Source organism: Sciurus vulgaris (assembly GCF_902686455.1).
Source record: "Sciurus vulgaris genome assembly, chromosome: 15".
NCBI classification, from domain to species: Eukaryota; Metazoa; Chordata; class Mammalia; order Rodentia; family Sciuridae; genus Sciurus; species Sciurus vulgaris.
In genome coordinates, this window is record NC_136476.1 from 72,568,868 (window position 1) to 72,584,184 (window position 15,317).

General features: G+C 44.8%; 1 protein-coding gene across 1 annotated transcript in view; it reads left to right on the plus strand.

The window, feature by feature from the left end:
- Positions 1-15,317, plus strand: part of PAPPA (pappalysin 1) — a gene marked incomplete at its 5' end in the record, with an annotated part of 230,832 nt that overhangs the window by 202,364 nt on the left and 13,151 nt on the right. The window contains 3 exons of the mRNA XM_079113401.1: positions 125-234; positions 8,643-8,714; positions 13,130-13,228. Coding sequence (XP_078969527.1) covers positions 125-234; positions 8,643-8,714; positions 13,130-13,228 — 281 coding nt within the window. The remainder of the gene's footprint in view (positions 1-124; positions 235-8,642; positions 8,715-13,129; positions 13,229-15,317) is intronic.

The following is a 15,317-nucleotide window of genomic DNA, read 5'->3' on the forward strand; positions in this document are numbered from 1 at the left end:
TGAGGTTCAGACAGCCATGTCCACTGGCGACCGGGGAACAGCAATGCCCACTCTGTGGAACTCTAGCTCGTGGCCACTGGGAGACAGGGGCTAAGATGCCACCTTGTGCTGTGCTTCCCTTCAGGGTCAGAGTGTGCCACCTCGTGCCTGGACCACAACAGCGAGTCCATCATCCTGCCCACGAACGTGACCGTGCGTGACATCCCCCACTGGCTGAACCCCACACGAGTGGAGGTGAGTGACCAGAGCCATCCACCTGCAGCTGAATAAGAGGGAGATGCCATTGTAGAGCCTTGCCATGTCCCCGCCCAGAATTCATCCTTTGCCCTTATGGAGACTAGCTCTCCATCCTTTCTCTAGGCTGTAACTGTTTAATACTTCCCATCAGGCTCTGTGCTGAGGGACTTTTATTTAATTGTCCTTCTGAGTTCTGATGAAAGAGTAGGAATAAGAGGCCTAATGTATCTAGTGTACAGGTGAGGAAACTGCGGCACCAAGCACACGTAGGTGGGGACACAGAGCCAGGTCGCAGTGTAATGTCAGGCGCTGTTTGGCTTCTCAGGCGCCCTCCACGTAGCTATGCCTTCTATGTAGCCTTGGTTTGGGGGAATCTTTCTTCACACTTTACCAGTTTAGTGGAAAGCCATTACTATGTGGCATTAACCACAGGGAATAGTCTCCTGTTGTTTGTGGAGCACTTACCATGTTCATGTGCCTGGGGCGCTGCACACAAGATGGTACCAGGGAGGGAGAGGGGTGGTGGTTGTCTGAACTCTCAGACACTGAGACCTCAGAAGTGTTGTAAAGACCCCAAAGCAAGGGCTTGAACCCAAACCCAAGTCCAAACGCTCTGTGCTTCCCACAGCACCAGGCTCGCCTGCTCCTGGCCGGATAACTGTGGTGGTCCCCACCTGTGACAGTGTCAGTTTGACTCTGAGGTTGGTTACTTTCACTTTCCCTGTGTCACCTGATCAGTTGGGGATCCCCAGCTGATGTAGGACCCACTCTTGTCCTCCAGGACGTGGTTCCCAGGCCTCATGGGTTGATCTGGACATTATTAGCTCCTTACCTGGGAGAAGTGAGAGGAGGTGGGGGGCAGGTGAGGTTCAGCTAGCTGTATCTCCTCCACCAGCCTATTTGCTTGGGGTGCTGGGAAATGCTGCCTGCCCGCCTGCTGCAGATGGAGCCCCGGATAGCTGGGCAGAACCCGATATGGGGTGTAGTGTTTCTCAAATGAGCTGAGGACATGGTTTCCAGGGCTTACTCAGCGCTCTGGGCAAGTGGACTTGGCCAGAACCCTGGCCTCCATCTCCCCTCTGCTCCCCTTCCTCTTTCTCTTCTTCTACTCCACTCTTTTCTGTTTCCTCCTCTTTTCTCCAATTCCATTTCCTTTTACCCCGCCCCTACTTTTCCGCTCTTTTTCTCTCTCCTCCTCCTAGCTTGTTCACCTGGTCTCTCTTTCTGACCACTCTTCCCCCACCCATCACCATCCTCTCTTGTCTCATTTTTTCTGCATAGTCATTGAAAGTCCTGAGTCCCTTACCTTAGGCTCCTTCATCCGTTTCTTCCACCTCAGGGTGCCTTTCCCAGTTCCCATGCTCGAATCCCCACACGGATTCTCCCAGAGTGCCTCAGTGCACATGGATGTGCTAAACACCTGAGTCACATTCTCCAGGCAGCTGGAGATTCCCAAATCCCAGGTCCTCATTGTTCAGAGAGAAACTGAGGGAGGGAGGGGCTGGAGTCACATGGGCAATACAGCTGGACCCCCAGCCAGGACTTGTGATTGGCAGCTCCGCCAAGCCCCAGAGCAGGTGAGTGTTGCTCATCCACAGAGCTGAACAAGAGACCTCCCTGTCACCCCAGTATCAAGAGTCTTCTTGGCCTGGTGAGGCTCTCGCTTGAGGTCTTTTCCACCCCTTGAGTGAATTCCCACCCTTCTCTCTGTGAGCTGGGGGCACTAAAGAGTTCAGTTGTAATTCACTGTGAAATAAATCCAGGGATTTGAAAGCCTGCAGCCGCCCACCCCCCTAGTCGCCCACCCGCTGCCTGCCCGCCCCAGCCCCCCCACCCAGTTCCCCAGTCTGCCTCCCTTTATTGATGCCGGCCTACCGAGAGAGCCATAACGAGGTTCAGACCTCCACTGGTCTCTGGAGGCCTCATTATCCAGGAGGAAAAAAACGTAGGAAAAGGGAGGAGGGCGAAGGGCATAGATTGATGACTTCCAGGAATAAGGCAGGAACGCTGGCCTCCGCTGCACCCTTGCCCTTCATGCGCTGAGAGCGGCAGAAGTAAAGCTGCTGGTGCGGCATTTCCAGGCCCGAGGAGGCCCCAGATAGCTCCTCTGCTCGCTGAGGGTTGCCCTCCATGCAGTACTTCTAGGAAGATGGTTGCAGTGAGCTTCTGCTCCAGTGCCTCCTGCTTTTGCCCCAGGGTAATATGAGAGGGGCCAGAACTGCCATCAAAGGATGCCTTCTGTGACCAGGCCCTGGGCCAGGCACTCCCTGTCTGCACACACACACACCCCTGCGTAGTAGGTGGGTATCAGGCTACTTGTGTTTCTAGTAGAGGAAATGGAATCTCAAAGATGGGGGCCTCTTGCCTAAGAAGTTGGAAAGGGACCTGACCCAGATCAGCCCAATGCTACCATTTGCTTCAGAACCCCTACAGCCCCTGGGGAATATAAAATAATAATAACAAAGGCAAGGCACACTTACTGATTGCTTACCAGGGATGTGCAGGTAAAAAAAAAAAAAAAAAGAGGTAGTTTATAGCATTTGCCGATTTCTGTGGTGTAAACACTTCCACCAGAGCAGGTGTCAAGGTCTCTAACTATCCATTACTGAAAACAAAGTTGGGAAGACACAGATGCTGTTGGCCTTCTTGAGCCTGTGCAAGCTGCAGCCCACCATTGGCATTTACCCACAACAGACTCTGCATGTACTGACATGTCTGATGACTATGTAGATGAGCGGAATATCAACCTGGAGTTCATGCGTCATGATTACAACACCAGAACAATGAGCTTGTGCAGGCAGGATTGTGGTCATCTTATTTACCATAGCATGTCCCTCAGTGCCTGGTACACAGTAGATGCTCAGTAAATATTTATGGTCGTTGAGTCAGGTGACAGAGGCTATAGTCCAAGTCTTGGCACTTTCATGCTGTACATCCAGGGGAAAATTCTATCACTGCTCTAGGTTACAGTTTCTTCCTTTGTGAAATGAAAGCTAGGCCTAGATCAGGTGCCACAAAGTCAAACACTACAGAGCCTGGCAGGTAGGGGAAGTAGGGGAAGCAGGTTGGCATAGTCTGTATATTAAACATCTAGGCATGTTATTGACTTTAGTGATCATAGTGTTTGCTATAAATACTGCATAAAGACAGAGAGACTGACAGAAAAATAACTTACATGCTGATGGTAAGCATGAGGCTTGGGTCTAGTCAAGAGCAGCAGTGTGGAAATGCAGGCCTTGGGTGGCCACATATTTTTTTTCTTCAGTGCAATCAATCCAGAGTTTTTTGAAATCTGAAATCTCTTTTAATTTCCTTGTAATATTGACAAACTAATTCTGACCTTTGTAGTCACTTGAGTGCCAAAGCAAACATTTCTGCAGGTTGTGTAGCCTAGAAGATGCCAGATTGAAAGCTTAGGATGAGATGGACTCTTCCAGCCTTGATATCTGAATTCTGCAGAGGGAGACTTTCCCCATCAACTCCTAAGGAGCATTTCCGATCTGCTCCTGCAATGCCCTTTGCTGAGGGATGCTGGGAGTTGTTCATAAGAGGCACCCCCCAGGAATCCTCCAGGTAGGAGAGCCTTTGGCTCTAACGATGGCTTCCAAAAAAGAATGGAAGGAGGAAAGAAAGGAAGGGAATGAAATAGAGAAAGAAGAGGGAAGAGACCATGTTTGCTGGATGCTTCCATAGATGCCACCTCATTGTGTCTCTGTCGCATGTGCCTGACTTTACAGTTGAAGATGAGGCTCAGAGAGGTTGCAGCTGCCTGGTTTACATAACTAATGTAGTTGAATTAGCTCATTATGCTTCATTCCATCCTTTAAGTCAACCATCCTCCACATTTTGAAAAATAGACACATGTAATACAGAGGATGCAGAATTCCTTCCCTGAAAAGAAGAGGGCATGACGAACAGCCATGCCAAGCGTCTAAAGGTCAGAAGTAGAAAGCTTCTGAGTGACTAGTAAGTCCTGTCCTTCTGCCATGTAGATAAAGAGACCAAGTTCCCAGGAGGGGAAGTTCACAGATGAAGAGATGCAGCAAGAGTCTACTGAGTAATCTCTCATTCACTCATGAACACACTCATACATTCACTCCTTTGCTCATTGGTTTGTTTGTTCCTTCATACTTAAAACGGATTATGTCCCTCCCAATGGCAGGTTCCTGTAAACACCAGGGACTTCCAAGAGAGCCCATGGAAGAAAGCCCGAAACTCAATGACAGATAACAGACTGATAATACTAACCGACATGATTCACTAGGAGAAGGACCTGTAAGTCAGGGAAAAAGGAGAGCTCATGTGAGAAGACATCTAAGAGGTGGTCAGAGCTAGGCCTCAGAACAAGGAAGTCCTCTTAAGACTCTCTCACACGTGTTTGACTTTGGTTGGGACCAGCCTCCACTGGGCTCCATTTTTGTTTTAGAGACTCTGCCTCTCCTACATTTATCTCAAAGTCTCTCCACCTTCTGAACCTTGGTCTTCCCATTGTTTGTGTGAGTGACCTGTTTTAATACTGATAAATTCAGTAGCTCTGAGACTGAAATAGAGTATGGTGTTCAAAGTGTGGACCTTAAAGTCAGAAAGATTCAGGCTTAGTTGTTGTCACCGTGTATGTGTGTGATTTGGGGCAGGTTGTTTACCTTCTCAGTGCCTCAGTTTCCTCGTATAGAATCCAGAGTGAAAAATAACACCTATGACACGAGAAAGCTCTGAGCACAAAGCTTGGAGCATAATATTCATTTAACAGAGCGTCTTGTGCTGATGATGATGCCAATGGTGATGGTGTTGGCGGGGGTGATGGTGGCGGGTACTGCTGGTGGTGGTACTGATGATGCTGATGGTGACGATGGCGGTGGCGCTGGTGGTGTTGGTGTTGTGATGATGTTCATGGAAGCCAGAAGGAGAAGACAGTCTACTCTCCCTGTCCACCAGTGCAGGAAATGGACCCTTCTTAAAACTCTGGTCTGAGAAGGTGCTGCCTGTCCTAGATGCCTTCATTGGCATTTGTAGGAACAAGGCTGACATTGGAGGGGCCCCGTCCGGGATCTCCCACTCTTGGTATAAACAGCTTAGCCTTTCTTCAGCTCCCACTGCCTATCCCCTCGCCCAGTCCCCCCAGCACACAGAGGGGCCCTGTAGTCAGACAGCTGGGGCAAGCAGCCCTGAATAATAGTGGAAAATCCAAAAGCCTTGGAAAGATAAATAGGCTCATGCAGATAGTATAAAAGTCCTTTTTCTGAACTCACGTCAGGTAAACCTCCGTTGACAGAAACTCATGACATTCCTACAGATGGATTAAATTAGCTCTTGGATAAACAGGGGGAGGGATGGGGGTCAAGTCCCTGGTGGATCCCCATCTTGCTGTTTTTTACCTCTTGCATCTCTACAATATGCCTTCCAGCATCTCTGGCTTTTGGCTGTGGACAGATTCTCAGAGTCAGGGAAAATCCTCACTAAAGTTTATCAGAGGATGAAAGCAGGTGATCTTGTCACTCTGCCACCATGACTGGGAAGCAGACGGGAGGGAGGAATATGGAGGCTACTCACACTCCTCCATGTATTTGTTCACTGTGCTCCAGGCCTGATCCTAGAGGGAGGCAGAGGTGTTGGAAGCCCAGGACTTGCCCTCATGAAACTTCCAGAATTGGTCTAAGATACTATTTCTCTGTCTAGTTCATAGTTGCTCAATTCACAATAATCAGATTGTGGAACCAACCTAGATGTCCTTCAATTGATGAATGGATACAGAAACTGTGGTGTATATATATATATATATATATATATATATATATATATGTATATAATGTATATATATACACATATATATAATGTATATATACATATATATGTATATAATGTATATATATATAATGGAATATTACTCAGCCATAAAGAATGATAAAATTATGGCATTTGCAGGCAAATGGATGAAATTGGAGACTATCATGCTAAGTGAGATAAGCCAATCTCAAAAAACCAAAGGACGAATGATCTCACTGATAAGTGGATGATGACACATAATGGGGTGTGGGAGGGGTTAGTGTTAGGGTTAGTGTTAGGGTTAGGATTAGGGAGGGGGCAAGAATGGAAGAAGAAAGGACTGTATAGAGGGAAAAGAGGGGTAGGAGGGGTGGGGGGAAGGGAAAAATAACAGAATGAATCAAACAACATTACCCTATGTAAATTTATGATTACACAAATGGTATGCCTTGACTCCTTGTACAAACAGAGAAACAACATGTATCCCATTTGTTTACAATAAAAAAAACTTATATTGAGAAAAATAAAAAATAAAAAATAAAAGATAGTATTTCTCTAACCATTTATCTCAATGCATCATCCTGACAAGGCTATGACATTTCCAGTATCCATTCATATATGGAAGAACCAAGACTCATATTGGAGATTTACAAAGGAATATCAAGTCATACCTGCTCTTTTTTAGATCTTGTGGTCTTCTCATAGACTACCCTGTGTGTATACTGGCAAATGGTAGACGGGATCAATAGGGGGATAGATAGGCAGAAACAGATGGGCAGGTCATCATGTCAAGCTCCTTATTCAAGATCCCTAATTTAATTTGGTCCACACAAAGTTGACCCTCTAAACTAGCACCTTTCCGGGCATTGAAGACATTTTGAGACTCTGTAAGAGAAGACGACAAATGAAGAAGTTCTTGTTCATTGGTAACATCATCTCTACTTTGAGATGGATCTATCCCTTCATAACAGAAGTATTTATTGAGCTTCCTGTGTGTGCCAGGCCCTGTTTCAGGCATGGGAGACCTCACACATGAGCCAGTGATGCTGTGGAGCAGAACAGAAAGGCACCAACCCACTCCTAGGCTGGAGTCATGTGATTCCTTTTGTCACAAGCTTGCCAAGAAACCTAATTACACTTTGGCTTTTAGATACGTCTGCCTTCGGGGAGAGAATGGGCTGGTCACATGGATTTCTCACATTCCTGCCCATATGACTGTTCATTTCTTAATTAAAATTAATCAACTGGCACTTAGCCAGGAGAGTGATCCCTGACCATATAGACTTCAGTTGCTGGTCCCTGGCACAGTTACCTCTCACTGTACAATTTCATTTTTTTTAAGGAAACAATTGTAATCTAGCATGAAAACAGAGGCCTCTGTCGAGAACAGGAACGGGAATTTGTCAGACTTTTATGGTAGTTCCTTTATGGATAGCATTTGCTCTTTCTAGTTTTGCTTTCTTCTTTCACCTATTTTAAAAATATATCATCACGTTGGATTTTATGCTATATGTTGCTTTAAATAATTTCTGGAACAATTGCTTGTTTCAAACCCTGGTTTCTCCACTTAAAAGCCATGGAGCTTGAGGAATTTATTCCCCTGTGACATGAGATTAATGCCCACTTCACAGCATGGTAGCAAGAAATAAATAAGATAATGCATAAAGTAATTAGCACCATGAATACACTGTGTATATTTTAGTTGTCCTTATCATCATCACCATCATCATCATTTTTAAGGGAGACTATAAATAAGTACGTATGTGCATATCTATGAGCGCTGCCTGAACAGGTTGGGAAATGCACCACAGAGGAAGTAAGTCTTGAGAGATATTTAAAAGATAATTGAGGATTCTTAAAGTGCCCGGATGGAGAAGGGCATTACAGTGAAGAGGAACAGCAAGAACAAATCCTCTGATGTGAAGTCGAGGCAGATTCTGGGAATTGTGAGCAGATCCAAATGATGATGGCAGCAGAGGACAACAGTTGGGGTCCCTGCCTTTCTGGGGTTCCAGATTAGAGGTTGGCTTGTTCATCCTCCAGAGCATTTGCTCTCAAACCACAGTGTGCCTCGGGATCATTGAAGAGGCTAGATTTGAAAATGAAGAGTCCAGGACCGGCCCTAGAGATTCAGATTCATTAGGTGCAAAACAGGGCCAGGGAATCTGAATTTTTAATTCTGATGAAAATGGTCCTCAGGTGCTGCTTGGAGAGACCCTGCTCCACACCTCGCTGCCATCTCCCCGCTGCAGCCCCAGACACACACACAGGCACACTCACACACACGCACAGACACACGCCAACTCCTCCTGCCTTATCCCCAACTACACCAAAAGGTCCAAGATCAGTCCAGAATTTTCTGAAGGGCCTTTCTCATCGTGTTTTCATCTCCCGATTCTGCTTCTCCACAATCATTGCTCCTGCCCGGGAAGTGCACGATCGTGACACATACCGTGAACAAAATATTGTTTTAATCTTATGGCTCCTGTTATCACAAGTCCCTGGGCAAGTTCTCCATGTCAATACAGGGTGAGGTCAGGATTGGAAAGCCTAAGAGGCGGAGTGGTTGAACGTGGTGCCAATGAAGAGGTTCCTGCCTCCAATCCCAAACCCATCTGACCTCTCTCCCCATCTCTCTGCAGAGAGTTGTCTGCACTGCTGGTCTCAAGTGGTATCCTCATCCTGCTCTGATTCACTGTGTCAAAGGCTGTGAGGTGAGTCACAAGGAAAGACTCCTCAGCTCCTGAGGAATAACTGTAATGTTGTTATTGCTATGTTTATGATGGCTACCATTTACCGTTCCTCCTAAGGGTTGTGAATATCCGTTTTGCAGACTTCTTACAGGGATTAGCAATCCCATTTTACAGATGCTGCAGTTGAGGCACAGAAATATGAAGAAACATATTCAATTTTGCAGTTCATAGATAACAAAGCTGGCGTTCCAAGCCAGGCCTTTCTGTCTCCAAAGCCTGTGACCTGCATAATATTGGTTCTGTAAGAAAGGAAAGGAGGGAGGCAATATTGATTTAGTATTTCTATTATGCCAGGAATTTTATCATCATTACCATACCTAGCCTTTATAGAGCCACATGAGGCAGTTTTTCTCATTTTCATTTTATTCTTGACAGTTACTTGCAGGTCAGTTCCTTCTGCCCCACGTCTTAGTGTTCACCCATTCATCAGCTTCAGAAGTAATATGGATGTCTTAGACCCACTGAGCTGAAATGGAAGAACCTTTCAGACCCTTGAATTCACAGTCAAACCTTTCCCTAAGGCTTGGAAGCAGGAGACCTGGACCTGTGTGCCGGTCACAAGCTTAGAGGTGGCAGGTTCTTGGGACATGGATACGTTCTCAAGAGAGGGCTATCCCTGAAACCCAAAGATCGTTCTATGCGTCACTCTGCCCCTCAAGATTCTTCTCAGATGGAACTGAAAAGGAGGCTCAAAATCTCTTCCACAAGGATGTCCGTATCTCCGTGAGTCTCCCTAGAGCCCACCTAGGAAAATGCAGGCGAAAGGGACGAAATCACGCCGTAGAAAAATTTGCACTTGATGGAACTCTTAGAAAGTCGGAACCAGAAAGCCTCTTACAGATCAAACCTAAAATTTGATTTTAAAAGATGGGGAAATGGTGGCCTAGGCAAAGGCCAGGTCCAAAATTGGATGGATCCCCAAACTGGAAAGGATCTTAGCGTGATCTAGCTCTACTTGCTTTTTGTATGGACTAGAAATTGAAGGTCAGAGAGGGGACGGACTGGTCTGTTTTTAAACAGCGTGACAACTGCAGAGCCAAAGCATGAACCTGGGGCTCCGACTTCCACGCTGCTGCTTTTCTCTTCCACTAGGCTCCCTCCTGCCATGAGCCATTCCCTGGTCTGTAAGTGTCATGAGACAGTCTCTGACCACACGCTTCCTTCTGTGTGAGTGGCAGTTCCTCAGGGCACTGGACATTGCAGTCTTGAAGAACTGCCGCTCTTCCAAGCTTTAGCCGGGAATGGCAAAAGCAAGACCTTGTGGCTGTTGCTTTTCTCCATCTCTCTGGATAAGCCCAGCATTTTTGGAAAAGGCAGCTTGAGTTACCTGGGCACCCCTTCTGCTGAGTCGGCAGCCTGAGCAACCAGTGTGACAGCAGAATTCGATCCCTCCTTTGACTCAGCAGTGAGGCCCAAGAGACCTTCACCTGTCAGGCTCTGAGCCTGACAGCGATGCTTATCACCTTCGCCCTTGCAGGTGCCCCTGGCCTTCTCCTTTCCCCCTTGGCTAAGAGGTAACCGTTTGCGTCTTCTTAGGGCTGAAAACAGGCTCAGAAGAGGAATCAATTCTGGGAGCAGGAAGGAATCATCTAGCCTTCAGTGTCCCTGAGCCCCTTCTCCTCTGCTCCTTGTTGTGCTCAGAGGAGTTGATCCTCACTTGTCCATCAAAGCTTCACTGAATGCCTATTTTATGCTAGTCACTCATCTAAGTTCTGGAAATACAATGGTTTTATTCAAGTAAAAATAGTAACTACACTCCTGCTGAGTCACCTGTGAGATCTTCCTGTCCTTCACCCATCCATTCATCCATCATTTTATTAAATAAACATTTACTAAACATTTATTTAGTAAAAGTTTTGCTCAAATCACTATTTTGCTAGGAAATCTAGGGAACATAAATGAATGGCTCTTATGCCTTGTAAATAAACAATTAAAGAGAGATTCACAGTAAATAAAGTAGACAAAGAGAGAATTCTAAAATGATATACCAAGACTATAACCAAAGCAAGGACAAGAAGCTGCAGAAGCACCTGGGGGTGATTTAGGAAAGGCATTTTGGAGGAGCCATATTTGAACTAGATCTTGACAGGTTGTTTTCCTGAATGCCTCACATAAAAGTAGAAAAAAAAAAAAGTAGCAACAGGAGAAATAGCAGTGATAGGAGAAATCTCTAAGCAGCAGATTTTCTCATGCTGTTCCTTGTCTCTAGAAAGTCTCCCTCCTCCACCCCCACCTAATTAACTCCTACTCATCTTTATCATCTCAGCTGAAATGTCATTTCCTCAGGGACACCTTTACTGATCTCCCTGCCTAGATCAAATGCTTTACTTTAATAGCATCATGTACTTCTCCTTCATAGCTCTTATCAGAGTTGAAACTGGCCAATTACATGTGTGATTATTTGATTAAGACTTTCTCTTCACTAGAATGTAAGGTCTAGAGGTGAAGGGGATAGATATGTTCACTATTATGTCACTTTCTTTAGCACCATGTGTATATAGTAGGCATGTAATAAATAGTGTTAAATAGAGGATGGACATGTGGATGGATGGACAGCTATGGCTACAGGAGAGGACACAGAGGGAAAGCACCGAGAATGAGAATGGAGATTTTTTTCAGAAGCTATATAAAACACAACCACTTTTACTTATAGTTTTTTCTTCTTCCTCCTCTTCTTCAGATCATTCACTACCAAGCCAGTTCCTTTCTTTCTAAAGAAGAGACCATTGGTCTCCTTCATTAGCCTGTACATACACTGTATGAGGAAGAATATAAGAAACAACCCACATGCAGACCTCCGGAGGCACAGGGAAAAGGAGAGGGTGTAGCCCTTATTGTTTGTTTCCCTCTGTTCTAAGATGAATGCAATCCCGTGCTCATGATTGGAGTCATACAGCAGAGTCACCGCTGGGCTCTCAGCCATGGGCATGCTCACTACACACCTGGGCTCAGCGCTTACTTATTCTTAACTCCGTCTTGCCAAGATATTGTTTAGACTCTAATAGAGAAGTAATGAGAGGGAATCTAGCATCTTGAGTTGGGGGCCACACTTTTTGGATGAGAATTTGGAGCAGAGATGCAGAATCCAGGGGTGGCACATGGGATGGACTCCTTCTGAGCCTGGTGCTCCCCTGAGCAGTCAAGATGGAAAGGAGAAGCCATTAGATCATAGTGATAAGCTGCAAGGGGATGAGCCTAGCTAAATGATGACATCGTCTTTCCCATCAGTGAGTCACAGAGCATCAGAGAACCATCTAGCACTCAAACCACAAAGGTTTCCAGGTGAATGGAGCAGAAAGTTGAACTGGATATGGCTCATGTTCTTAGGCGCTCACAGACTTGCATCTGCTATGAAAGCATAAACAGCCAGAGAATATGGTGTGCTAAGTGTTGGGATGGACAACATACAGGTGGTAGGGGAGTCAAAGAGACACTTGGAACTTCCTCTAAGATGGCTCTGGCTTCAGATCAGTAATGATTTGACCCTGTCATCTTTTCTTCTTCTTTGGAGCATCACAGGATTGGAAGAACACAGAGAAAAAGAAGAAAATAAGCAAATCAGTACTGCCTAGAATATTCTAGAGTGGTGAAGGCTGAAAGGAAGAAGATAAGGAACCAAATTAGATTAAATCACTGCTCTTTTTTCTGTCAGTGTAATTTTGACCAAGTCTCTTTCTTAGTCTGAGTCTCAGGGTCTCCATCTGTAAAGTGGGAATGGTAATGTCTCCCTCACATGCGGTTTGAAGAAAAAGGAAAAAAAAAAGAAGCACTTAAAGCATGTGACATCATGGCTCATCATGGTAGTCACACAGCAGAGTCCATCTGTGTTTCTCGGTTAGGGAATCCAACCGTTAGGCACACTTCAATGTGGCTAACTCCCATTGTAATGTAAATTACAATGTAAATGTAAACGTAAATGTAAACATAAAATTAACATTTTACGTTTAAGATTGCTGAGCTGTTTATATGTAGGTTTTTAATTTATTTGCATATATTTTATTATGAATTAAGTATTTAATTACTCACTACCAGGAAAAGTGAGGGAAGTAAGCTCAGATTTCTTTATTTCTTCAAGTCCAAGGAGCCCTCTGTGTCAGAGGAGAAGTGATCTGTCCTGTGACTTGGTATACCCCAACTCACAAGAGTATGTCGCTCCACAAGACATTAGTCCTTTGGGGAAAAGCATGGCAGATAAGAATGTTTATAAATAGTAAAAATGATAACTAGTCAAGAGGGTGTTGGGATTTGAAGACAGATAGGCATGCTGGACGTTCGTAAGATTAGAGACTATGAAATGACAGAGAGGCCTCCGTGGCCTCTGCTCGCTCCAGGCTGGTCATGAAGCCTCGTTTCCTTCCTGTTTGTCTCCTTTCTAGCCCTTCATGGGAGACAATTACTGTGATGCCATCAACAACCGAGCCTTCTGCAACTATGATGGTGGAGATTGCTGCACTTCCACAGTGAAGACCAAAAAGGTAGGCCAGTGTGGGTGCTGGGCATCCGCCTCCTGCACACCTCTGCAGCTTGCTGGCCAGGGTCACTCCTGCGTGCCAGGGGACCCATTATTCGGGTTGTGTTAGTGCTCTGTCTTCAAGCTCTGTCTCGCTTTATGTTTTATTCCTCTAGTCAGTAGCTGGCTAATAGCATGTACTGGACGATCTTGGCGGGTGTGGTCCTGAGAGCTTAGAGTCAGCTATAGTAGCCAATAAATAAGCATCTTGACAAGGTGATCCCATGTGCTATGAGGGGCCAGATGAGGCCTTACAGAGGCCCTGCAGAGCAAGCTGTATCTATACATAAACTTGAGGGTTGAGGGGCAGGGGCAGGAAGGTGGCCAAAAAGAGTGTCTGGAGATAAACAATTGGATGCAAAGTCCTAGAGAGAATTTATGTATTAGGGAATAGTGGTCGAAGTCTGGGGGGAGAGAGAAAATGCAGCATCCCCATCAAGAACACAGGACCTTAGAGCATTTTATCACCCATTTTGTTTTCCCACCTGTAGAATTGAGAGTGGAGGAGAGGTGGGTATCCTGGTCATGATTTTTTTCCTTTGCCATTGGGATGCACACAGGAGTATTTCAGTAAAACTGGAGCATTTGAGTGAGATGCTTATCAACCACTAATGGAAAAGTGGCCACCTCTGTTTGCCTCCTGACTACAGCTGGCACCAGAGTTTGGGGATCCAACCAAAAGCTGAGGGGTGCTGAACTCATCTAGCCCAAGTTGAGAAGCATCCTCTGGTGAATGAGTTAATGGGAAACTCTATGTTTACACTCATCTTTAAAATGAGCTGAAAAGTCCTTCCATCTCAACCATCATTTGCTCTGGATCTTATTGTAAAAGTCAGGGAATTAAGTTCCTAAAACAGGAAGGGCAAAGAATCATAGCCAGTCTTGAATGAAGAATTCTGTGTGATTATCTGACACAAACTTCTTATTTTATTAATGGGACAGTGAGGTCCATAAAGGAGGAATGATTTGTGCAAGGTGGCAGAGTTGAGCAATAAACCCAGAGCCAGTCTCCTGGCGCCCAGTTCATGGCCCTCGATATGCAACATCCTTCAGAGTTGGTTCCTTCAGGAAAGATGCTCTGACCGTGAAATGCAGGGATGAATAAGGACACACTCAAATGGGGGGACTGTTGCTGGTCCACAGATAAGGATGCTGGGGTTCTCTGGGATCTGTCAGTCCTGTATAGCAACCTATTTTAGCATGCTTACCCTTTTCTTCAAGGTTTTGATTTTGGTTTTTATTGTTTGATAGAATACTGAAGGCATACATTTTCTGTGCAGGAAAATAAAATTTGCTTTCTATTAAAAATGTTATTATTTTTCCTAATTACGAAACAGTATGTATTCTATCCTTTGGCAAGTCCAGAAAGAAGAGAACGAAAAAGTTCATTTATTGTCCTAAAATCCAAAGATAACCTCTGCTTTCTTTTTGGCATATTTTGCATTTCTTTTGGGTGTATTTTCTGTGTATTGTGTTAAGTTGAAGACGTGTGTGTGTGTGTGTGTGTGTGTGTGTGTGTGTGTGTGTGTGTATGTGTATTGCTGCATTTCCAGATTGGGATCTTGTTTTATTTGGTTTTGTTGACTTAGCACAGCAAATCTTACACTTAAGAATTATGTAATATTGGTGTAAACTTTCTGACTGCACTTTTTCTGTATTATTGCTTATTATATATGGTTGTGATTACAGTAATTTATTTGCTTCCAGTTTTATTTTTAATTTTTTGGTTATTTCAGTTTCTTACAATTATAAATAATGGTGCTCACAAACATCTTTGCACATAAATACTTGTTTCTTTACAATTGATCCCTAGAATTGAAATGACTCAGATAAAAATTATAAGCATTTTTACAGCTCTTGAAACCTATTTCCAAATGAATATGTACCATAGTTATCCCTATTTCATTTTATTGGAGTAGGCCATTTTTGAAAATGAATGGAAAATGAAGTTTGTTTTATGTAGAAGTTTCTGTGGAATTAGTACCATCTTAAACTATTAGTATGAAACAATACCTCTAAGTAAGATAATTTCCCTACCTACTGCCACTTATGTA